The sequence below is a fragment of the Oxyura jamaicensis genome, chromosome Z (assembly GCF_011077185.1).
Source record: "Oxyura jamaicensis isolate SHBP4307 breed ruddy duck chromosome Z, BPBGC_Ojam_1.0, whole genome shotgun sequence".
NCBI lineage: Eukaryota > Metazoa > Chordata > Aves > Anseriformes > Anatidae > Oxyura > Oxyura jamaicensis.
This window is the reverse complement of record NC_048926.1, coordinates 59,085,178-59,109,676: the sequence shown is the minus strand read 5'-3', so window position 1 is coordinate 59,109,676 and position 24,499 is coordinate 59,085,178. Positions and strand designations below refer to the sequence as shown.

General features: G+C 38.2%; 1 protein-coding gene across 1 annotated transcript in view; it reads left to right on the top strand.

Moving 5' to 3' along the window:
- Window positions 1–24,499, top strand: part of EFNA5 (ephrin A5) — a 210,534-nt gene that overhangs the window by 165,384 nt on the left and 20,651 nt on the right. The window contains exon 2 of the mRNA XM_035309908.1: window positions 4,565–4,857. Coding sequence (XP_035165799.1) covers window positions 4,565–4,857 — 293 coding nt within the window. The remainder of the gene's footprint in view (window positions 1–4,564; window positions 4,858–24,499) is intronic.

Here is a 24,499-nt window from a genome sequence, read left to right as displayed (position 1 = left end):
AATTTTCCAGTACACTTATCTTGAAGTAGAGCATCTGGCATGTGGATTGTACAGGAAGGATGATAGAATATAGCTAATAAGATTTTTATGGGAAGCAAAAAGCAGGAGCTATTGCAATTTTTTATCTATCTAAATGATAATGGGCAATTAGTGTTATTTGTGCTGTTTTTAAACTGGATTTTTTATAGTGTTTATTCCAAGAAAGAAAGGAAGAAAGGAACAAAACCCAACAAACAAAACTGTTGTTGCATTCTAAATATCTATTTAAATAAATCGTCACTTGTCTCAGTGACCAGCAAAGCTATTAAATTCAAAATGAGCCACATATGCTTCAGAACTTCAAATTATGAAGAGAAGTGTGCATACAGATTGTGTACTTTCACTTCCATTAATGGATAAACAGAATATCGAAGATAAAATTACTTTGAAAATGTTTTGCTAGTCTTACAGTTCTCCATTTAAAATGACTGTGAATTTCTTTCTTTGCATCCTGAATACCTGGGTATTTGTGCAGTGGCACTTGAGCCCAGAAACATTCACAGGGACAGTCTTCTCTAGAAGCTGTGTGCAAGTTTTGCATAGCAAGCTGATGGTTTGTTGGTTATGGTAACATTTAGGTTTAGAAGCTACTTAACTATCTGTCTCTGTTTGGAAAATAGCTTTTATACCCTACTGCTTAATAGGTAGCCTTGTACTATGCAAGGTTCCAAGACACTGTTTGAATGCCACCTGACACAAAACCAAGGTTAATTATGTTTGAAGAATAGCTGTGCTTTTCGATGTGTAAGGCAGAGTCCAGGGAGACAAATGGCAGTATTTGTGAGAAGATTTACAAACCCTAAGTTTTGGGGAGCCTTTTTTGGTTGGTTTCTACCACACCACTGTATTCTGTTATGCAAAATCTAAATAGGACTTTCTTTCTTTTTAATATTATTATTATTCATAGTAGGATCTAAAGATCCTCACTACCACTTGGTTCCAGAAGTGCACTGGAGTCCAGATGAGGATCTCCCAGGACACGATGAAAACCTAAATGAGAAAGGAAAAGGAAAGTCAGTAGTATTACTAGAGACATGTTGAAAAGTAAGCTTTGCATTCTATGTTGAAAGAGACTTGTAAAAGGAAGAAATGCATTATTATTATATACAGTCTGTAGGAAGTCTTGTTCCTGTCATCTCTCCAAATATATTTGTAAACAGATCCCACCTTCCCTTTACATGTTGTGCTCTTTGACATGTGTATGTGGCTAAACACCGATAAATACTTTAATTTGAAGTGGAACTTTGGTTTCACTCCAATACCTGACTTTACACTACTACTAAGAGGCTTTCAGCTGTAAACATGAAATGCTTTCCTTTTGGATGTGGTTTAAAATTCTTGGAAATGTGTTTCTGGAGTGTTTTCCCTTTAATAGCTTTGAGGAGTCTGAGCTGATGAGTTTTACTGTGAGTTACCCATGGCCACCCCTATGCCTTCATGCTCCTGTCAGAAGCCTTTTTGGTTTCTCTTCAGGAAAATAACACCTTGTAACTGTAGAAGCAGGAACTGTCCTGTTGTTCACTCCAACACGCACAATGCAGATTTTGTAGCCTCTTTTGGAAAAACAAAATTTGTTCTACATCTGTTAAATACTCATGCTGAGTCTTTGATTACTGAGTTCTTTAAGACATTATGAGAGAAGAAATAAATAAATACCTGCTTTCTGCTTCTTGGTTGACTAATAACCTCTTCTCAGTATTGCTGTTGCTTTACAGAGTGAAGAGACTTTGCTCAGAATTGCTTAATAAAATACCTTTCCCTGGAGCACGTCCACTGCTGTGCCAGCAATATCAGCTAAGACCAGCCAGTTCAGATCACTTAAAATACACACAGTCTTCCTCCATTTGTAGAGGCACGAATGCAAATGCATGTAGGCCGCCTCAGATGTCTGTGGGTTGAAAGTAGCGGCAGAGCAGGGGAGAGGCAACAAGGGAGGGTAGGGCAGCAGGATAAAAGATACGTAGCTGAGTACTTGGGCCTCGGGCTGGCTCTGCAGCCAGTGCTTGCTTCTTGCTCATGTGTCCAGCTGGGCTGGGCTGGCCAAGGGCATCCTGGGATGCTCAGCTGGTTCAGCACTTGGGTAAGCAGAAATCAGAATGAACCTGTAGCCAAAGGGGATGGTTGTGTTGTGGTTTTGTTTGTTGAATAGGAATACAGGAGGGGAGCTTACCAAAAGGGCATCAGGCAAGCTCCTTGTGTGCAGTGCTTGGAGCACGGGTCACTGGTGCAGATTTCCAGTTTGATTTCCTTGCTAACTTGGATTTAAGGTGTGATCACAAATTCAGTCTCTGTGTGTTTGTAATCTCCAATATCATGGGCTGTGTGGTCAGATTCACCCTGTCAAATTCAGCCATTCACAGTATAGAGTCTATCTGCCTGGATTGTTCTTGTAGTTAAAGGAGGGGAACAGCTGCCCCTGGAGTGAGATCTGTCTCACCCCAGCCACGTTGGGCCAAAATGGGTCAGATGAATTAAACTCAAAGTCCCTATTTCTCTCCATTGACTTAAAGGTAGTCTGGAGAAGCAGTTTACATGAAGTTATATGTATTGTTAGAATCCAAAAGTTGTATGTATTGTTAAAATATTGTTAAGGAGACCAGTCTGATCCTGAATGTCTACTGTTAGATCTAGTTCTTAGTTTGGAACGTGTGCAGTTTCTGTCACAAAACCATGATTAAGCATTATTTTGAAGGCAGAGGCTGGTATGAGAGGTGGGCTTGAGAATAAGAAACCTGCAAATTTAAAGTAAATGCGCATGTATATATGCACGTATTTATTAATTACCATTTTAGTTACTAGTTAGAAAATCAAATTAAAAATGTAATTTAAAAAATACAACCAAAACAAAAACAGAGTTATCATTGCTAGAATGAAGCCTTCTAGTTTTTAACTTATTAGATATTTCTTTTTGTTACTAGTAAGAAATGGTGTATTGTTAACTGATACAGAGAACAGGCACCAGTTTCAGAACAGTACGTTTTTGCAAGTGTGTTAAGACAGTATCTGTTTGTGTGACAGGTTTCAAAAGCACTGGAGTACAAAATACATTTTTAACAAATGATTTAGATAAATGTGAATTTTCCTGAAAGAACTGTGTTTAAGAAAAGAAAGACTTCTTATTTCAGAATGGAACTCTGAATCTGTGCACTGGCTGAAATTATACAGATATATCATGCCTTGATGTGTGTTCAATTTTTTTCCTTTAAAAAGCTATTTTATTGAAGCTAAATTATTGTAGGGATATGAAAAGGTATAGTTTGCTCTGAATTTATCCTTGGAGGGCCAGCAGATCATTGCTTTTTCTCTGAAATTAGATAGAAGGCTCCAGATGGCAGATTTCAAGCCCATCAGGTGTTTAAAATATGCCCCTCAGCTAAAAAGAAGTATTATAGTTAAATCTGTCATGGCCTTTTTATTGCTCTGTGGTACACTTGACAACTGCAACCATGAAAAAGAGGAGCTACAAGTAGTCCAGTCGCCTGACGTGGAGCAGGTCAGTGGTTGGTTTCTTTGGCAGCCCCAGGGAGTTTGATAGACGTACCGACCTGCTTTATGGAATCATTAAATCCATCACGGTATAAGCTCCCATGGAGGCAGTGAATTTGTTCCCGTAGTTTCTTCCAGATTCTATGGCAGGTGTTAAAAAAGTAATGTACGTGAAACGTGGAGGGAAGGAAAAAGATGACACACACATCCCCAACAAAACAAAAATCCCATGCCTCTGAGGACTCCTCAGTAATAGTAATAATAATAAAGTGCATCTGGGCTGGTGCCTTGCGCTGCATTTCTCAGCTGGCATTTATTCAGACCTGTCACCTTAGGCTGAGAGTTGATAATTCGTATCCCAGAATCCTTTTATCTGACCAGAGCGACATCTCCAGTATGTACTTCTGGCAAAGGAGTTGTAGTGCTTTTCAAATATCTTTAAAAAGCAATACAGGGTTTTCTTTGCGTCTTGACAAACTGCTGCTAATCATGAAGAAAGTAAACTTGTTTGTGCTCTTGCAGTAACTATAAGTTCTTATAGTCAAGTTGGCTTTCAACACAGGGGTGACTACTGCCTGATTTATAGAAAAGGGCATGCCTGGGTTGCTTATTTTTCTGCACATGTAGATGTTTATATAAGCACTGGTATGGGAAGGCTGATACAGTTTTGGCTTCTGTGTTTCTTCTTGCTTCTCCCTCCAATTTAATAAAAATAAATAAACAAAAAGCAGATACTTCATTTATTCAATAAAGACATAAGGAGAGATAGTCTATAACTTGGTGTGCATTAGCAAGAGATAACTCATTTTGTCAGAAAAAAAGAACAAAACCTTTATCCAGAAAGTCATATAACCATAGTCCTGCACAAGCAGTCTCTGATAGCTCTGGTGAATATTAAGGGTTAGTTTTGAGAGTGAATATGCATGGCTGGAGTGAAATGAAATGACATTAGTGATGCCCCCTTTACGAGAACATTATCCTGCAACAAGGTCATCCTGCATTAACTGTGCTTATGTCTGAACTCTTCTTTTGATTTCAGATTCCAGCAGGGCGACTACCACATCGATGTGTGCATCAATGACTACCTGGATGTGTTCTGCCCTCACTACGAAGATTCAGTGCCAGAAGATAAGACCGAACGCTACGTTCTGTACATGGTGAACTTTGACGGCTACAGCTCCTGTGATCACACCTCCAAAGGGTTCAAGAGGTGGGAGTGTAATCGACCACACTCCCCGAATGGACCGCTGAAGTTCTCAGAAAAATTCCAGCTCTTCACGCCCTTCTCACTAGGATTTGAGTTCAGGCCAGGCCGGGAGTATTTCTACATCTGTGAGTATATGGAGATTTACCATTGTTGCCAACAAGTGCAAGAAACCTAGCTAATTTTTCACCTATGCTCTGTGGAAATGCAGAGGGCCAATGCAGATGTTTTACAGTGAACACAGGCTTAACTATCCCCAGATACATTAGCTAGGAATCTAGCTAGTGGAAATGAGATTAAATCACAGCTTCTTTTCTCACATGAAATAGCATGTCAGCCTGTTCGCTGAACCGTGGCTGACTTTTAAAGCAAAACGAGCTGCTACGTTTATTGCAACATGCTGAAGTGGAGGAGGCGAGAAGGGAAGGGTGGAAGCTCTCCCCAGATATGAGGAAAAATAGTTTGTGTGTGAAATTCCTGGATTTACTTATTTGCTTAGTTTCAGTATTCTTATCTCTGTTTTTCTTAATTATGCACTCTAAGTATTCTTGTCTCTGTAAAGTTTATCATAAAAGGAAAGTGAGGTCTGTGTGGTTTCTGAGCAGTATACATGTCGATGTCCAGCCGTGTTCAAAACCCTAATTCCCTGTGGCAAGCACTCCTGGAGTCAAGCCACGTGTTGCTTTTTGGTCCCTTCCTTCTCATCCTGCCAAGTTCTCGTAGCAGCGGTTTCAGGCAGAGTGGAGCATGTGGGGGGCTGTGGGGGGGCAGATGATGCCAATGGCACTCCCCCTGGGCAGTACTGCAGTTGTGCCCTGCACTGCCGGCCTGCTCCTGCAACTGGACCTGGGATAGCTCGGAGCCCGCTGTGACTTCGCTTTGTTTGGTTGATCCCCCAGCAAAGATCTCATCTCATCAGTTTGTTTCAGACCAGCTTCCTAACAGGTTGTGACTGTTTCAGTAGTATTTTTTTTTTTGTAGTTTTTAGTGTTCAGCTAGAGAGCTGAAAGCTTTAGGCAGACTGTAGGTCCCAATAAATATTGCCTTTATATGTGTGGTTGGCTTTTCTGCTGTGAAACAGACCTTCCACCTCATTTCACCAGAGAAACTCAGTATGTATGATCCCTGTTTTTCAGCCTCATTTGTTCAGCATTGAGGTTTTTCCTTTTCCTTTCTAAATCTACAAGGAAATGCATTCCTAGAGGACTGTTTTCAATTCGTTCCTTTTTCTTCCAGCAAATAAAATCCTCTAATGGGTGGCAGTTGAGCAGCAGAAGAACAGTGCCTTGTTCTTGTGCTGAAGAAAAATAATAATAATAACAATAATAATGATAATAATAATAGCTGGCAGTAATATTGCTTACAATTTTAAATATGGTGATTTTTTTTTTAGTATGATGATGAGAAGTCATATAAAGCCTTGATGCCATTTCAGATTTTGCAGCAAACTAAGAAATGAGGGTTATGGAGATAATGTTCTAGGATAAATAAATCTGTACTGTGTGTGCCTAGTCTTACTCTTATAACGCACAAAAACTTCCCCTTAACTTAAACGGGGAGATTGTATTGCTCAAAACTCTAATATTGGACCCCATGTAAACATTAGATTTTGTGGGGTTTTGTTTGTGTGTGTGTTTGTTTTGTTTTTAATTCAGTTTCTGATTATCATAATTAAAACAAGCAGACATACTCAGTCTAAGGAATGAAATCTCTTTATCATCATGTGTTTGCAATAAAATGAAGCAAAGTGATGACACCAGTACCTGCAAGCATAAAAAAAATCCATATTGATTTTCTAAATTAAAAAAAAAAAATGCATAAATGTTTTATAAAGGTTAAAATCAAACAACAAGGGAAAGAAAAAAAAAAAAAGAAATCTCAGCTTGGTCTATCTAGCTAATAGCTTCATTGTTAAAATATACAAAATCCATTGAACTCTCAGGCAAGACATTATTATTCAAATACACCCAGGGTGCTTATGCCTGGTTTTCCTCATTTCTGGTTAAATTCAATATTTCGCTAAAAATCATTATGTATCTTCTATAACATTCATTTAACTGACTCATTTAACTGTCAAGGGCTCCCTTCAAAATAATTGCTCCAAAGTGCTTTAAAATATGAAGAGCTTTATGATATTCAACTGAGTTTAGATGGAATTATTTTTTTAATGAAAGATAAAATAGCAAAAAATTAGCAGTAAAGAGGTGTTCATTTACTTGTAGCTTATTGGCCTGGTATTCACTGAAATTAATTTTTTAGCCATGTTTCAGAGACACAAAAGCATTTTTCCTCCTTTTCTCTATTGTAAGTATTTTCCCCTTTCAGCCTTTGGTCTGTTGGGGACAGTAACAAGGTCGGTAACGCAGCAGTTACAGGGATCACAGCAACAATTAAAGGCCAAAAGCTTATCTGGGGAGAGTTGTCCATCCTGGTATGTTTTTCTGCTGGTCTGTGCTGAAGAAATGAGACGGTGAAACATTGTTCCTTATTTCCTCATCAAAATTGTCAGCAGGGTCTAGTGCCGGCTACAGAGACTGCATCTGCTACCTCTCTGTATCTTCATGGTGAAGAAATCAGTGTTCTGGCAGGGAAGGTTTCCTTTCCTCATCAGATCTTAAACCTTTGCCCTCTCTCCATGAGAAAGGAAGGCTGACCATGTAGCCTGTTATATTAAGAATATATAAGGACACAAAATATGTTATGTAGTGTAGACCTCTGGAAGACATAAAAGATTAACTGGTTGGTTAGGTATTCAACTTTTTTTTTTTTTTTTTTTTTTTTTTTTTTATTAGAGCTTTTGGAAAATCTTCTCCCTTTACCTTTTAAGGAATGACTTGTATCTCTTCTATTATTTTCAGGAAATGCAGTAATTTGAAAACAATCACTGTCTCTATTCTGAACTGTTGTTTTTTGAAAATGCCACTTTTCTTTATTATGCAGTGGCTGTGTATATTGCTCAGATGAACTTGGACCTCCCTTCTTTGAATAGTCATGCCAGAAAAATACAATGGAAGAAAAAAATCTAGCTTGCTGATGTGAAATTCATATCAAAGAACTGAATTCATCACTGCAGATGTGATCAACAAGTACTGTTTGAGCTTACGTTTGAAAGGAAAAAAAGATGTTATTAGATATTTGGAGAGAAATCAACTTTTAGTTAGGGAGTGCATAGTGGGGAAAGTAAGTAATAGATCATGACAGTCTCAGTTTTTACATAGTTCTTAGCAGACAGTCATCTAAAGTTATTGTATGTTAATCTGATATCAGACAAAATGGTATTACTACTGAAACAGCAGTAACTGAAAGCTAGTGAAAGCAGAAGCTAACCACTTAGTGGTGTAACTGTGATTTTAATGCCATTTGGAAGGGAAAAGAACTTTGGGTTTGCAGATTAAGATGGATGGGGTACTCTGGAAGGGGAGATTAACACAAAAGCAAGGAAGGGTAAAAAAGGTCATGAAATATATAATGTTATCTAATTCAAAATGAGACTATCATTTTCATTAACTTAATTATGGGCATTTTATTTTTATTAATGTAGTACATATGGAATAAAGAAAGTATCAGTAATAACTTGGCAAATATGGAGAGCTGATGAAATCAAAAGATGAAGACACAGCTAGAACTAGACTAATTCTGATTAATGAAGAATCCTGACAGCAATTTCCAAACCAAGCTCCTCTCGTGATTTAAGCTAGTCCACATGGCTCTTTTCTTGAGAGTAGTGTATCATAGACATAGTGTCAGAAGTTGTACTAATATTAAGCTGTAGCATTTGCTTTCCTTTTTGCCATCAGTCTAGTTATTCCACCAAATAATTCAGCATTTGACATGATTTATTCTTAACAAATCTATGCTATTTTTATCACCTTATCCTCCAAGATTTTACGTGTTGTTTAGTCATTTGATCACTTTGACTACTGTTACTTATATATACCTATACCCTTTTCCTAAAGAGACCCAGATGGGTTTGTTGTTCTTCACAATCTTGCTGCTGTTCACTTCCCTGCAAGATCTTGAAGTATTTTACTAGCTGTTTACAGGTTTACCTGTAACTTATACTGAATATCTTGTAAGTGCTTCTTTCTCCATACTTACTGAGAAATATAGCTGCTTTCACTTAAAAAAATATTTTGTTGTTTTACATGTGGTTTGTTTGTGTAACATTTTAGTTAGTGTTTCTTTCTGGTTTTATGTCATGCATGTGTCTTTACTGATTTTATTTCAGAATACTTGTTCTGTTTCTTTGTATTGCCTTTAATCATGGGTCATTTTCACTGTTCTTTTATTGTCATGCATTTCTTAGTACGAAGCTTATGGCAGTCAGGAAGCATTTGCTGTAACCATACTGCTCCTCACCATAGTAATCTAGTGTGATCTTTTTGAGTTGTATTTTTAGAAATATTTTAATGGTTCTTAAATTTATGATTAAGAAATAATTTGTAAAGTTGCAATTAGCGTTTTATATACAGTTAAGTTAACATCAAACTCTCCTGTATTCTTTTTGCCCATAAAATGTATTTGTGGGGAAGCTGCTTTTACCTTGTGCCTTGATTTTCTTAAATTTTGTCTTTATTCTCCATTGTCCTTGTTCCTCTTCATTAATTCTTTCTTTTCCTGAATTTCTGACTCTTTTATGCTGAGGGCTTTTATTCAAATATCATTCCACCCTGCTGGTCTTAGCTTCTTCTCCCAAAGAGATTTTTCAGAATTTCAAATACAAAATTGTCTTTCTTCTGTTCGATCTCTGTGGCTGGAAAGTGTCCTCAACATGTTCCAAAAACTGTGGGACTGTTTGAGTCCTGATGTCATTTTTCACAAGCAGCAGCCAGGTAGTTGGGCCATCTCATTGCAACCTGGAGGCTTCTGTAACTCAAAAAACATACTGTACAATAATGTAGACAAGAGCATTTATAATACCTCCACTTCCTTTTGTCTTACCTTTGCCTGTCAATTAAGTAATTAGTTAATAGTAAAAGGTCTGTTGTTGAATTCTTGTTGAGGCAGAAGCAGTCTCAGATGACTTTTAAGTTGAGGTTTCACTTTATTCTGTCTTCTCCCTTCTGTCATGTTTTGAGACTGTGTGTTTAAACCTGTAGTATTTATTTGCCCTATTATTTTTCTTCACTTTGTCCTACAATCCTTTAGCACTTTGTCATGTTCAACTCAGTGGTTTATGGCCAGGTTAATGTTACTTGCTTTTTGTCTTAAAGCTGTGAGTATATTTTAAAAATCTTATAATCGAGTTGAGTAGCTTGTATTGTCTCCTTTCTGCCTGAGATGTTTTTGGCAGAATCTGCACTGAAACACTTTTCTAGGTGCCCTCACCTCTGAATTACTGGAGATAGAGGATGTAAAACAATCGCTGTTTGGTGGTAGTGGTGGTTGTGATAGGGATTTTTGGTTAGTAATGAAGAATTATGGGCAAAGTTTAAAAATCAAAACAAGGAACCATGCATATCCCTGTGCAAATCAGGAGGAGTTAGCATAGGACAGGTACTGGCCACTTTTTATGAAAGTTAACACAGACTTAAGAAAGACATTCTGTGGCTAAGAACTTGGAGGAGGTTCCCAGATTGCCAGCTTGGCTGTACTTTTATTTTTTTATTTTTTTATTTTTTAGGATTAGTTTGAGTATAGCAAGAATTTAGAGATTTTGCAGAGACAAGATTGAATTGCCTGTAATGCTGTTTGGGAGAACACTACAGAGAAATATTTAAACTCTCACATGCTAACAGGGTTTTTTGATATTTTTCATGTGCTCAAAGAATGATACTAAACAGGTTCATAGAGCTAACTGCTCTTCCTCAAGCACTAGCTTAGTATTAGTGGGTGTCAATGTTCTGCACAAAGAGGCACAACTCACTGCAAAATGATTATTTAATTTAGGGATGTCCACATATTCTACCAGAGGTAAGATGGGATGGAATTGATGTAATAGGAACACAAAACAGAAGGACCATGACAAGTAATATTATCCTATCAGAAAAGATAAATGTAAGTTGTCTTCTCCCTAACTTCCTCCTCCTCCCCCAAACACTTCCCTCATTTTTTTCATCTTGATATACACCAGGAAATACTGCTTTTTCAGAACTGGCTTATACTGCTGGCCTTATGTCTGCTGATAGGAGATTCTGTCTGAGAGCGTAAGTGTAGTTTTTATCAATTTTTTGAGTCTGATTTATGTGAGGAAGTTCCTTCTGGAAAAAAGAGATAATGTAAAGAAACCAGTGTTGCATTCTGGAGAATATTAGAATCAATCTAATAGATGCCATAGATGACTAGGCATGATGGTTAGGTTACTTGGTTACTTACTTTTTTTTTTTGAGGAAGTCAACAGCTACTTTCATTACTGTATCCAGAAGGGGTAGTACAGCAATAGTTGACTAATAATGTTTTTTAAACACTTTTTTCCCCCCCTTTTTGCATCCAGCACTTAGAATATATGATTTCACTATAAGCTGTCCAGTAAAGTCAAATCTCTTAACCAACCAATTGACCTTGGCGTAAATGGCAATTTATACCATTTTGGAAATTCAAATAAAGAATGGTAGACGTTTTATCTGTGCATTTACCAATGTAAATGTGAAGACACTGTCAGCCTGACTTTAAAGCTGCTTTTATGTAAAGAAGAATAGCTCCTTCATGTTCATTGATGCAGCTAGTACTGGTTCTTCTTCAGAGCATCTTTTCAGTTGTAAGGGAGAAAATAGTTTCCATTTTAGTAGCAATACTTTATTACTGGGGGTTTCTGTTCTTCTGTTCGTAGTTACAACATTTATATGTTGTGCATCTCTTGCAAATACCCATTTCTTTAACTTATCTATATGATTGTTAGGGCAGGTATTCGTTTGTAGATTTCCAGTGCTAGTTGTCTTACAAAGTCCTTGGATAAATCTTTATTTGGGTTCTTGACCAATATGCATCGACAATACTAGGTTATCCATACATGAAAACAGATTATTTTTCTTTTTCAACTGAGTGCAGTCTGGAATTGTATGAAAAGTAGCCCCTAATTGTAATAAACATCCCATAATTATTGGGGGGTGGAGTGGGGGGTGGTGTTTTTATTAAATTTTTAACATTGTTGTTCTTGTTTTTTCTCACATCAATAAAATATAGTAAGAAGCCTGGTTTGGGATATTTTTTACCCTTTGGCTCTGTCAGTCCTGGGACTCAAAGACAAAGATTTGTCTTGGGAAAAAGTTTGGACTTTAGCTTTAGAAAGTCTTGGCATACTGTGCTCAGCATATATTGGAGGCAGCAGAGTCACTGTAGTTACTCCTTAGGCTAAACTTTTATTAAAAAATATTTCTACTGGTGAAAATGGTTGACTTAAGTAGCAAATATTTTGATTTCAAAGTGAAGACTTGTTTTTCAGTGCATTAAAAAAAGGCTGTCTGTCTTCATTTCCACAGGTATTAGTTAATGCAGGTACTGCTGGTGTTTGCATTTTTCATTTCTTTTTGAAGACATGAGGTCAGAAGTTCCCATTTGGAACTCTTTCTCCAAACATCCCAGTTTGCACCAAATGCTAAAAAATGAAGGTTAACTAAAGAACACTATTAAGGGATGCTGAAAGATTTACAAATATTTTTAATGTGTTAATTGCACTTTTCTTTGGGGGAAACGTTGTTTATTGTAAGGTTCCACATTAACCTTTCAATCAAGATCTGATCAGCATAAACACTGATGCTACTTTGACAGCAGTGGGCTTAGACATGCCACTCTTCTACGAATCCTGCTTTGATAGCTGGTTTACCAGAATCACTCGAGATGTTCTGAATGAAATCAAAGCAATTGAAAGGGTTTGATAAATGTGTACTTTTAAAAATATTTCTGTGTGATAACATTAGACAGACAAGGAAGGTGACCTTTAAAAGGGAATTCATGCTTAGCCTAGTGTGCAGATTAAAGGACTGGTTTCTGTTAGAAAGCATCAGAAGAATTAAGTGCTGGTCCTGCTAAAAAGAAAGCAGAAACAATCACTAGAGTCTAATAGATTTTGACGTTGGTAGTGTTGTTAAAATCCTCAAAGGGAACGTTAAAAGCTGTTGAACAATTTGGGACTCAGGAGAAATACATATAAGAAAATGAAGAGAGAACCCATGGAGGTGCTGGTCTCTGTTGTTTCAGTTTTTTCAAAGGGAATGAATGTCTTTCAGGTAACAAGTTGAAAGAAGATGATTTGGATTCGTGTGCTTCAAAAATTCAAGTGCCATTAAGATTCTGATAACAGCACAAATGTAAAAGAGGGGAGGATATACCATACATTTGTAGCTTTGAAAGCTGACTCATGAGTGTATTGTATCTTAACCCCTGTAGGAAGACCAGTGACTTGTGTTGCTTTCTACAGAAATGCTGGTATTGGACATGAGGAGAATGAGAGACTGCCCACAGATAGAAGGTGTGAGGGACAGATTTTTTTCATCCATCCTTCTTTCCTTCTCATCTAATGTGCTGGAAGAAAACCAGTTAATTCTGTAGGAAAATAAAGCAGGTATTGAGCATTGTTATGAGATTATTTAATCACAAAGCTTAAGAAGGTAGATTGATTAGACCTTTGGTAAAAGACCACCAAGAAGGATTAGGAACTTGATAAGGCTGTATGTGACCTCCTTGCCTTAGAGGAGTGGTTACTAAATGTTCCATACTGGTGTCTATGGATTACTGTAATTTTTAACATTTGCAGATCTTGTAAAAATCCCATTGCAACTTCCTCTCAGTATGCAAATCCAGTGTTCTGCTGGAAGTACAACTGAATGAATTGCATGCAGCCCTTTCAGTCCTTTGTGCAGCTGGACCATTCATCATTCCTTGCTTTAAATCAGTTTTGATGTTCAACAGTTACAACTTCACATCTCAGAGGTGGTTGCACTTCAGTGGTGGGTGAGGCTCTTTTTCAGTGGTACTTCACTGTGATGTTATGAGATTAATAAGGTGAAGCATGTAGATTCCTTGGATGAAAGAACTCATAGAAGTGAAGAGTATTATTAATAATTATCTGAGGACTTATAACTCTGTAACTGTTCTAATTTGATTTCTGAGCAAACTGAAACCTGTTTAATGAGCTGTTGTATCGGAAGTATACGTTTTGTAACATGGAGCAGATGCCAACAGAAATGGAAATAACGTACCAGTGACATTTGGAATAACAGTGTCGTACTTCATTGCCTCCATGTCATCAGCATGTTAGTCTTCCTGTTCCTCAGACTAACTCACCAAGGCAGCACTTTCTCTGCTCACACTATCTGTGTGTCATGATACAAATTAAGTATATGCGTGCCTGCTACTGATAGACCAAAGCCAAGTTCCCTCCGTGAACAAATGCTTGAACATTCTGAACAATTGCTGATTGTCTTTGTTTCATAAGGTGGTACTCAGCATTGAACTCCATGTTTTCATAATTATTCGCATTTAAGAGAAGTAAATTTGTTCCTAAACTAGCTATTGCTCTGATATTAGAGGAAGCTGTAAAACAGGAGAATATTTTGTAATTCTCTCTTTTTTTTCTTTTTTTTTTATTCCCTAGTAATTAAAACTTTTCAAACAAGGTGGATGAGTGAGACCCTAGGCTCAAAGTGGCCACATGCAGTTGGTACTATTATGTCCCAAGGTACTTGGCAAGTCAATATAAACTACATAGAATTAAGTATCTTAGTTTTTTTTAGAGAGTGTTCTGAAATGCATAGAATTGCTCTATTCTAAAAGAAAAAAAAAAAAAATCCTTTCAGACTTCCAAATGTTTCCACTTTCCCTCAGGACAGTAGTAGGTCATCCTGAGATTTACATAATTGGCCAAATGAGATTTTTACTGCCTCTGAAATCTCCCTGGCTTCCCCTTTACATCATGGATATTTAATATTTAAAGAATCAAGTGGTATAGCCAGCTAGATACAGAACTGCTTTAGGGAATTAAGAATGGCTTGAAGGTGTATCAGAATCTCACTTGTGCCATACCTCTATGCACAAGAGTAACCAGGCTCCTGATGATGGATATGGGGAATAACGTTACTGTTGCTGATCTTCTGGGGGTGAAATGATCTTAATTATTTGAAGGGTAATCAGAATGGCAGTATATTAATCAATTTAAAGAGCCCTGACAATTCAGTCCTAGTGGTATTCAAAACGTGTTCAGGGAAAAATACACCCGAATGGCTTAACTTACTATGTTTTAAGAGTTGTAGGTGGAAATACTGTGAAGATACAAGCTTGGATTTCTTCTTACATGTTTTTTGACAGATCTGTTTTTAGTAATACTTGGTGTTCTTCCTGTATTGTGATGCCTGCAGCATTTAAAACTGCATGTGGACTATTCCTCTCAAATATTTTAGCATAGTTGAACATCTTCTACATAATGAGCTACGCAGCTATGCTATTCTGTAACATACAGTCCTGAACAGGGACTGAAATCAGGATCTCTTGCAGGAGCTGCAGCAGGGCTTGTCTGTACAAACGTGCATGTATTTCAGCTGGAGAAAATTTGAGCAGAAATACAGTAGCCTCAGGCTGAAAAAGACGTTTTGTCTTTCTCTGGCATCCTGGGGACTGTAAAAGAATGCAGCCTCTTCTGTTGAAGAGGGCTTAGAATTAACATCTCTCAGCTTCTGGCTGGTGATGCACAGAGAAGTCATGAACTTGTTTTTCCTCAGATGTCTCTGAGATATAAGGTTCATGGAGTTATGTATACAGTTCTTATTGGTGCTTCATGGAGGTGGGATCTGATTAGGTCCTTTCTGCAAGCAGCATCATCAAGAGGGTTAAGGGGGCAGTAACACAGTACAAGCTCCATCATTGCCTCAGCAGGGTAGAAAATACATTTGTTTCTCAGAGAGAAATTCAGAAGCAAAGCATATGCTTATTCAGGAGTAAATATATGTTCCAGTGAGGGTCATAACAGTGTTATATAGTTCAAATGTGAGCTGAGTAGGTTATTGTTTAACAATTTCTTTTCTTATATTTTCTTGTATTTTGCAAGACTTTTTAAATTGTTATGTTAGCATTTGAATATAAGTGGGAAAATTATAGTGTTACTGGAGTTTCAAATGAATAATCAGGTAAGAACAGGTTTAAAGTACATTTATAAGTAAAAGATATTAAGGCTAGTTGCCTGAAGCCTCTAAATATGGTTATTATTAGATATGGATGTGCAGCACCATAGATGGTGCTGTAGTCATGTCTGGGTCTTGCTGGAGAAATCCGTGCAGTCACAAGATTTCCTTTGAGGGACCAAGTGTCCGTGTGACAGTCACTTAAGTGCCCACCTTCCAACCCACACTCTTTGCTGCAGTACTGAGTTTCAACCTTAAATTGGAAGCATTTTAGATACCTCCTGTTGCACCATTAAAAAATTGCTGACAACTAGGTAGCAGAAGCCACAACTGCCTCGTAGCCATTCAGTTTACTGCAGCCAGCTCCCATATCTGTACAAATCATGCCACTTCCAACTTATAATGAGAAGGTGTTAGGTAGCTTTCACTCCTGACCCTTTTCCCCCAGCCCAAGCAGAGCTATCAGCCAGCATGGTTAGAAATGATTGCCAGAGATAGGGTTCCTCATCTGCAGCGCTGCACCTGTGGTAGCTGTGCTGAGAAACATACACCAGTCCAACAGCATTCTGTTCACAGTCCCACTTGAAATACTCAGTGGCAGCTCAAGCGAAACTGTGTAAATTAGTCACTGTCACGTTTAGGCATTAAAAGTGGAATTAGTAATTTATATTAATCACAAATGTTTCTCCAGGTTTTATTAACAAGCAGATTGGCTGCCAAAGTGCTCTCTGGAAGACATTTTTTTCTCCCAACTGCCATGCAGAACAAAACAGTTATTATGGGCATTTAGATAAAGATTAACGGTTTCAACAATTCAGTTGAGGAAAAATGTATTTTACTATACATTCCACTTCAGCGCAGACTGTCACTTGCAACATGATTTGTCACCTACTTTATAAAATTATACAGTGGAGACACAAGATGGTGTAATTCATTTTAAGAGTAGAAACAGGTTAATCAACAAAGCTGAATGAGATTAAAATCCTAGCCAGACCCACGTTTCATAATTTCTGGGCAAGTCCAAATATACAATAAGATAATTAAGAGTACCACTGTTGTGGTTTAACCCAGCCGGCAGCTAAACACCACACAGCCGTTTGCTCAACCTCCCCCCTCCCTCTCTGGGATGGGGGAGAGAAATGGGAAAGTGAAGACTTGAATTGAGATAAAGACAGTTTATTAAGACAGGATAATAATAATAATAATGTGTACGAAACAAGTGATGCACAATGCAATTGCTCACCACCCGCTGACCGATGCCCAGCCTATCCCTGAGCAGCCGGCCCCCCACCTCGGCTAGCCACCCCTATATATTGTTTAGCATGCCGTCAGATGGTATGGAATACCCCTTTGGCCAGTTTGGGTCAGCTGTCCTGGGTCTGTCCCCTCCCAGCTCTTGCTGCACCCCCAGCCTGCCCGCTGGCAGGACAGAGCAAGGAGCTCAAAAGTCCTTGGCTTGGTGTAAGCACTGCTCTGCAGCTAATCCAAAACATAGCACCCTACCAGCTACTAGAAGGAAAATTAACTCTGTAACTCTAACTGAAACCAGGACGACCACCATTCTAGTACATTTTATTTTATTTTGTATTCATTCTTCCTTATTTTCTTCTTTCCCCACACCACCATGCCTTTAATTTCCTCAAGATGGCTTCATGTGTCCTGTTTAGATCTCCTGGAAAAAACAGTCTAAGTGACTGTTTAATATTCTGTGCATCTGCAAGTAGTCCTCTGTAATACTGTGGGAGCTGTCCATGAACTCAGTGCAGGGTGTGAAGAAATGACTAGAATGATAAGAAAGAGGTCAAAATGAATATTGGAAAGTTTAAAAGCCGTGCAGGGCAAACTGCCAGTATGACCTTCACACTTTCACGTGTTCAGTACAGATAAAATCCATTTCCTAGCATACTACTTTTTGAGCTTATCATGTTCCAACAAATTAAAGAATAGACATGCTATATTTTATTCTGTTATGGCTAGTTCCCTTTTTTCTTCCACTTTTGCATTTTAAGATGTTAGAAAATGAAATAAGTCAAAACACAAGTTTGCTACAAAGGAGACAAACAAGGGTTGAAAGAGAAAAAGCTCATTACAGAGAGATTAGAAAATTAATTGATTGGTGGCTCTGACAGTTCCCATTGGATGTCTAAGGATCCTGTGGAAAAAAAAAAGAAAAAAAAAAGTATAATCTCAAACATAACATTTCTTCCTATTATTTTTTCACTTGCATAGAGAGTCCTCTGAAGCATCATTAGCTTCCAATTATTTTTAGTGAAATATTTCACAAGAAAAGGGCATGATAAATCAGTAGTTTTATTCCCCTGAGAAACTTACTATGTCTAATACTTAAACAGTAATAAAGAAGGATTCTGTTGAGCATCAGACTTAAAACTGATTTCAGCAGGGGTGATTCTGTCTCACTGAAGTTTTGGAACTCCTCTGACACTGAGCTTTATTTGTTCCCTCCTTCCCCAGAAAATTAGTATGGGGCAACTGATGTATTCAGCAGGGTCTGAAGACTTGATTAGATCCGTGGCTTGCTATAAGCATTTGTGAAACTTGCAGTGAATCTACTCAGTGAAGGATCTATTGCTAATTTTCTTTTCCTAAGGACACCTGTTTGTTTAGAAGTACTGTTCTTTCAAGAAAACCAAAACGTTTGCAGCAGTGCTTATTTCTCTACTTACTGACCACTCTTCTTGTATTTTTCATAATTTTTTAGCAACTATGTGTATACGGATTGTATGGTCTTATATATGCATACATATATAGATTATATAAAACAGTAATGTGAAAAAGTCACATACTGCTTAAACTTTTGATTAAAAAAAATCTCTTTGCATTAAAGGCTTTAGCTATTGTGGTTATATATATATATATAAAAAAAAGAAGCTAATTTTGTCAAAATAAAAACATAAATAATTTTGACTCAATTGAAAAAATCAAATGTTTGTAGTATAAGTACCTCCTGAGCATTTCATTGTTCTTAGTTAGATTATCACTCTCCTCCATGGGCTGAGCTACCCAATTGTTCTGTCTTGTCCTCGGTACAGCATAACCATGGTACTAGCACTACACGTCACTGACTCTTTACAAAATGAGAATGAGGTTGAAGATAAATTGTCTTAGCTGAGAGATGGAGTACTTGCCATGCTGCTCAGGATAGACATGCAGCTATTGTCCCTTTAGCTTTTCTTCCCTGCTGTGCATAGTTCCCTTCCTCTTCTTCCTGGTAAATGGATGTGCATTAGAGGAGACGTATTCCCACTGAAATCTTTGCTATTGAAGAAATGGCAGAAGGAGCCATTCTCTACAAATGTGCTCCAACATATTTCCATGAGGAAATATGTGAGCTTCTTAGAAAAGAAGCATTTTGGTTTGCAACCAAAATTCTTTGAATGCAAAATATAAAGTGTTCATTTTTACTGGACTTTCCCAAATTATGTAATACATATTCTTGCTGCCTCCTTAACAGAGGGAGGATAATGCCCCTTCCAGTAGCCTTGCAGTTACCTGGCACCTAATTCTGTGGAATGGACAACATTTGCGGTAAGGGGTGATATGAGGATCCTGTGCACTCAAAGACCCTTGAACTGTTCTCTGCCCAGCCACACCAACTGCTGCATTTCGTCGGGAAAAAAATACTAGTTGTTTCTATCCAAATTACTGAATGTCTTCTATGTTTTATGTGGGTCTAATGGTCTAATGGATGTACATCAAGAGTTAGTTTGGGAAAAGGCCTTATAAATGGCTATCTGGGGAGGATATTTTTAATATCATAGCCTATCTGAGAAGAGAGATTTCTGCCCAGAACTTTCTGATTTTAGTAAGCTAGAGAATATCTTGAGTGAAAAATAAAAATAAGGTTCTGGGGAATTTGATCGCAGATTTACATGGCAGGCAGAAAAGGAAAACTTGGGAAATTGTATCAACTCTGAGGATGAGGACTACTGTGCTTTAGAAATGTGAATTTAAATTATGTTTTTGGTACCTGTGCGAGCATGGCTGGATTTTTACAAGGAGGCACGCCATTCTATGAAGTGCTTGTGAACAGCATATGGTATTCCAAGTGCAAATATCTATATGCTAATCTATACTGCACCCTTATAAACATGAGGTGAAATTACAAACACGTGTATTCTATGAAGAAGTCAGCATTGAAAACCATGCACAATTAAACAGCTAACAGAAAGTCCCATGAAATTGCCCTAGCTCTTCAGTAACTGTACATTAGGCTGAAGAAGGAAGACCCTGAAATGGTAGCTTTCTGTGAGGAATGAAAGAAGATTGTAAAATTAACTTCTTTTCCTGTGCCATTTCATACCAAAAAAAGTTTTGTTTGTAATTTACAGACATAAATAACGCACTGGTAGTTCTGTTTCAGATTTTAAATGTAAATTGAGACTCTGTACATTGAGTGCTAAAAATGATTTATCTGAGTCACTTTAACTGGACTTCTGAAAAAAAAAAACAAACAAACAAAAAAAAAACAACACCCAAACCTGTTTTCAATGCATCTGCATTTGAATGGAATCATTATTTATACTTTACGGGACTGACCTGAAATGTACCTGACTGTACGCATTTTCAAAAATGAAAAAGAAACACCTAAAAACAAGGAAATACAATGTGCATAAGATACTCTATGAAAATTGCACATATGCTTCTTCAGTCCTGTTCTGCCTTGATCCCAGTCCAAAAGGAGGTAAAATAAACAGGTTGAGTATTACAGGCCATATGTCAGAAGTGCTTAGCATTCCCAATTAGAGTCATAATTTTAGAAGTACTTAGCTGTCACTTAGGTATCCAAATAGTTGGCCAGATTTCTAAAATGCTTTGCACATGAAGCACTGAGTTCTTCTGAATATGTGATCTCTGTTGCACATTGTAAACATCTTGAAATCCTGTCAGTAAGTTCTTCTGAGTGATATGTTTGTGTTTAACTTTTTTTTTTTTTTTTTTTTTTTTATAATGCAAAAACACATTTATTGTGAACTCGAGCCACATTTATGCTCACCCATAATCATGAGCTAAGATTGTCTGGTATTGTTAGCTGTTCCTTCCTTTTAACACAAAGTGCAACTGTTAGCTTAGAAACACATAAAAGAGTGATTGTAGTGTTGATGTCGATGGAAACTGACTTGAAAGTACCGGGTTTATTTTACATTTAACTGGTGTTTTAAACAGCTGTGTCTCAAGAGCAAGCGTGTGTCTCTATAGACATGTAATGCTTTAATCGGATGAGGAGACGAATAACAGGGGCAGGTGGAGCACTGGGTTATCTTAGCCTCTGGTCAGGTGCCATCAGAGTCATGCCATGCCCTCAGAGGTGGTGGGAGCAGGGCCTGAGGGCTGCCCTCCCTTGGCACCAAGGTGCTCAACGGTGGGCTTTCCTGTTAGGCTTTTGTCATACGTTGTGCAGCAGACCCCTCGCAAGAAGCTGACTGACAGAGTTTTGTTTAGTTTCGTTTTATTTCATTTTACATTTTTTTGTAAACTCGTGGTTTGGTACGTTATCAGCAGTCATGTCTGAGGTGGGAAAATTTTAAAGAAAAATCATTAAAAAACATCTTCATTATGAGCTGCTAATGAACGTGACCTATGAATACAGCCCTATGAACCTCCTTTTCTCCCAGGCAAATGCACAGAATTCCTGTAATTCGAGCTGGTGGAGACTCGTCTTTACAAACACCATCACCTTTCATTGGTGGTGGCTACCACATGGCACGGCTCAGGCTTGGGCTGAAAGACAGACCTAATGAAGGAGTTTTCCAGCCCTTGGTGCAGCTGTGGCACTTGTTCTCCCTGCTGTGCTGCACAGCGCACCGGCCATTTGTTGGGAAGTTCATATTTCACGCTGCAGGGAATTGAAATGATTGAACAGACAGGAGAGAGTTTTATTTGCAGTAGCCTGTGTATCCCTAGACTCTGATTTGGCATAAAACATCTGCTTCATGATCTGTTTCAAGGCCAGTTCCCTTCCGCCAACAAAGGTTACGACTTCAGGCAAGCTGTGCCTTCGCTGGCAGGGGGAGATTTGCCTGAAGACTTGATTTAGTCAGAGTCAAAGCATCCTGCCACAGAAATCCTTTTTTCAATTACTTCTGGAAAGGCAGCCAGACGGTAAATGTATTAACATATTAAATAGTAAGTAAAGGAGGCTGATGACTTCTGCTGTATGGGCTTTTGTGAGAAGTTGATATAAACAAAGTCTGTGTATATGTGTCTATGCGTGGCTAGGAATAAACATTCACTATTATTCTGATAGTAAGAGATGTGACAGATACTCTACATGCTTCTGCTTCTCTCTGCTGCAAATGAGCAGAGTCAATAAGTACATCTATTGGTTTCAACTACAGTTTATGCATATTTTCAATTTGCAAAGTTAATTGGTGTAATATTGATGCAGCTTGTGTTAAAGTCCTAGGAAATAGGCCCTGCAAGATGCACTATTTGTGAATAAATTGATGCATTACATCTTCTTTGTATTCCTGGGGAGGACCTAATTTCATTTTTTTTTGTCTCCTGCCAAAAGTCAATTTTTGAAAGACTGATACAGACTCTTTACAGGAGTGTCATCTTGATCCATGCAGACATAATTAGAAAACAAATCTATGTTCCTTCTTGCAATAACATAGTCAGCTTCAACCTTCATTAGAGTGAGCAGCGTATTACCATCTATGTGCTTCACTTCCATTGATGCACAGTCTTTGCAACATATGGCTATTTTTCCTCCTCCTCCTCCAAAAAAAATCCTTTCTTTAGCTTTAAAAAAAAAAAAAAAAAAAAAAGTAATTGAATATTTGCATATCTCCAAGGAGCCATGCGGGTTAAACTCTGCATTCATCTTCTGCAGTTCTTAGGCCTCTTTTGGTTTAAGAGTAAGAACTATTGCTTTTATGAAGTGCCTTTTTCTATAAAGTCAAAACCTCACAGCAGTGCACAGAAAGCCAGTGGTATAAAGGAGCTAAGTAGAGTCTTTAATAGGGAGAGCTATGTTGTAAGTGTTTTTGTTCCTACAGAGCAGATAGATTTGGTTCCATCTGTTCCATATTCATAACAAAGGAGCTCACTTGCAGGAGGACTGACTTCCCGGGAGTAGCATGGTAATGATCTTTTCACCACAGATTGAAAGGATCTGAAAATGGTCACTTCAGCTCAGCAGAAAGCAGCCAGCACCGATAGTGCTTTAGACCTGCTATTTGTCTGCAGCTCCATTTCCAGATGTGTGTTTTTTTGAATAAAGCAAAACAAAAACATAAACCTTGATCACCCTCCCCTGCCCCCCCCCCGTGTTAGTCCTCCTGAGAAGTTCGGGATGTTGTCTCAAACAATAATGGAGCGACATGTTACAAATAAAGGGTCAATTTATCTTTATTTATTTATTTATTTTTATCTTGTTATTAAAAGGTGGAAGTGACAAATCATTTACAGCCAGTCTGATTTCTGTTTCCTGATTTTTTTTTCATGATCCCATCTTTCCTAACAAGACAGGTCTGTGAATGGGAAACCTGAAGTCCACAAAATGTGTGCTGAAGTTCCTTGCTGGGTTTCATAATTAGGATGCTCCAGTGCCAGGTTTGATTACACACCTTGTGGGCTTTCAAAAAAACATCCAGCTTGATCCAAGAAAAAAAATAAATCTGTCTCTGCAGGATATTTCATACAGAGAGAACTGAAAAATGCAGGAGCGTACTACAAACACTCTTAGTTGGCTGAAGAACAGATTAGCCAGTGACCCCTAGAAGGTGAACTGGAAGTTGTATGGTGATCTTAGAAATTAACTAGGAACATGGAACAGGAAGGATCCTTCTGTGTCACTAGCTCTGGCTGCACAGCCTCAGCCAGAGAGCACAGAATGAGTGCAGGTTTTGTGTTGTCCTGGCTGGAATTCCTGCAGGGGTTTGCAGGACCCCATGGTATGCTCCCTGCTCCAGGAGAATGGTGTGTGAGGCAGCTCAGAGACTGGGGACGGACAGAGGGAGACACACACTCTGCAGTTCTGGTGCTTCCCCACACCCTCGAGTGAGGTATTTGGTCTCAAACTTTTTCATGGTCGTTTTCCTAAGTTTAGTTGGGAGTTTGTTTGAACTCTGCATGTTTTGCTACAGTAACTCAACGAAAAAATACATGCATTTTCAGTGGCTCTTTTCCTAGCTAAGGTAAATGGGACTGTAAGCAGGCTTCTGTAGGGAAACTCAGTACACTGAACCTGATTTTGAACATGACGGAAGGATGCATCTGATGCACAATGGCATGCAGCTCTGCACAGGTACCAGAACTAGATCCAGTGCAGATGTTTCTGGTATGGATTAGTGATGGACTGGGATACAAATGTAAGCAGATCTCCTGATTACCGAAAACGGGATGGAGGTTGTGTGCTTCACTGATAGGATTGCTCTGGTGTGACCAAGCTTGAGATATTTCCCAGCAGAGGTATGGAGACACAATATTAGGTTAGAGGCATTTAAATGGAGCAGTGATGGATACTGTGTGGCTGAGAAAAGTTAAGTAGGTGGAGGTTTTGTCCATCTCTTTTGAAGTGAAATCTATGTCACCAAGGAGGTGTAAAGTAAGTGATCTTGTGTTATCCCATACTTTTCTGAATGTATGATCTTAGATACACATGGGAGGCATGACTAGAAGCTGCTCACAACTTGATATGCAAGTTCATGGCTGGTTAACAGGAACAGAACAGAGGAACAAGTTTGCGGTGGGGAGG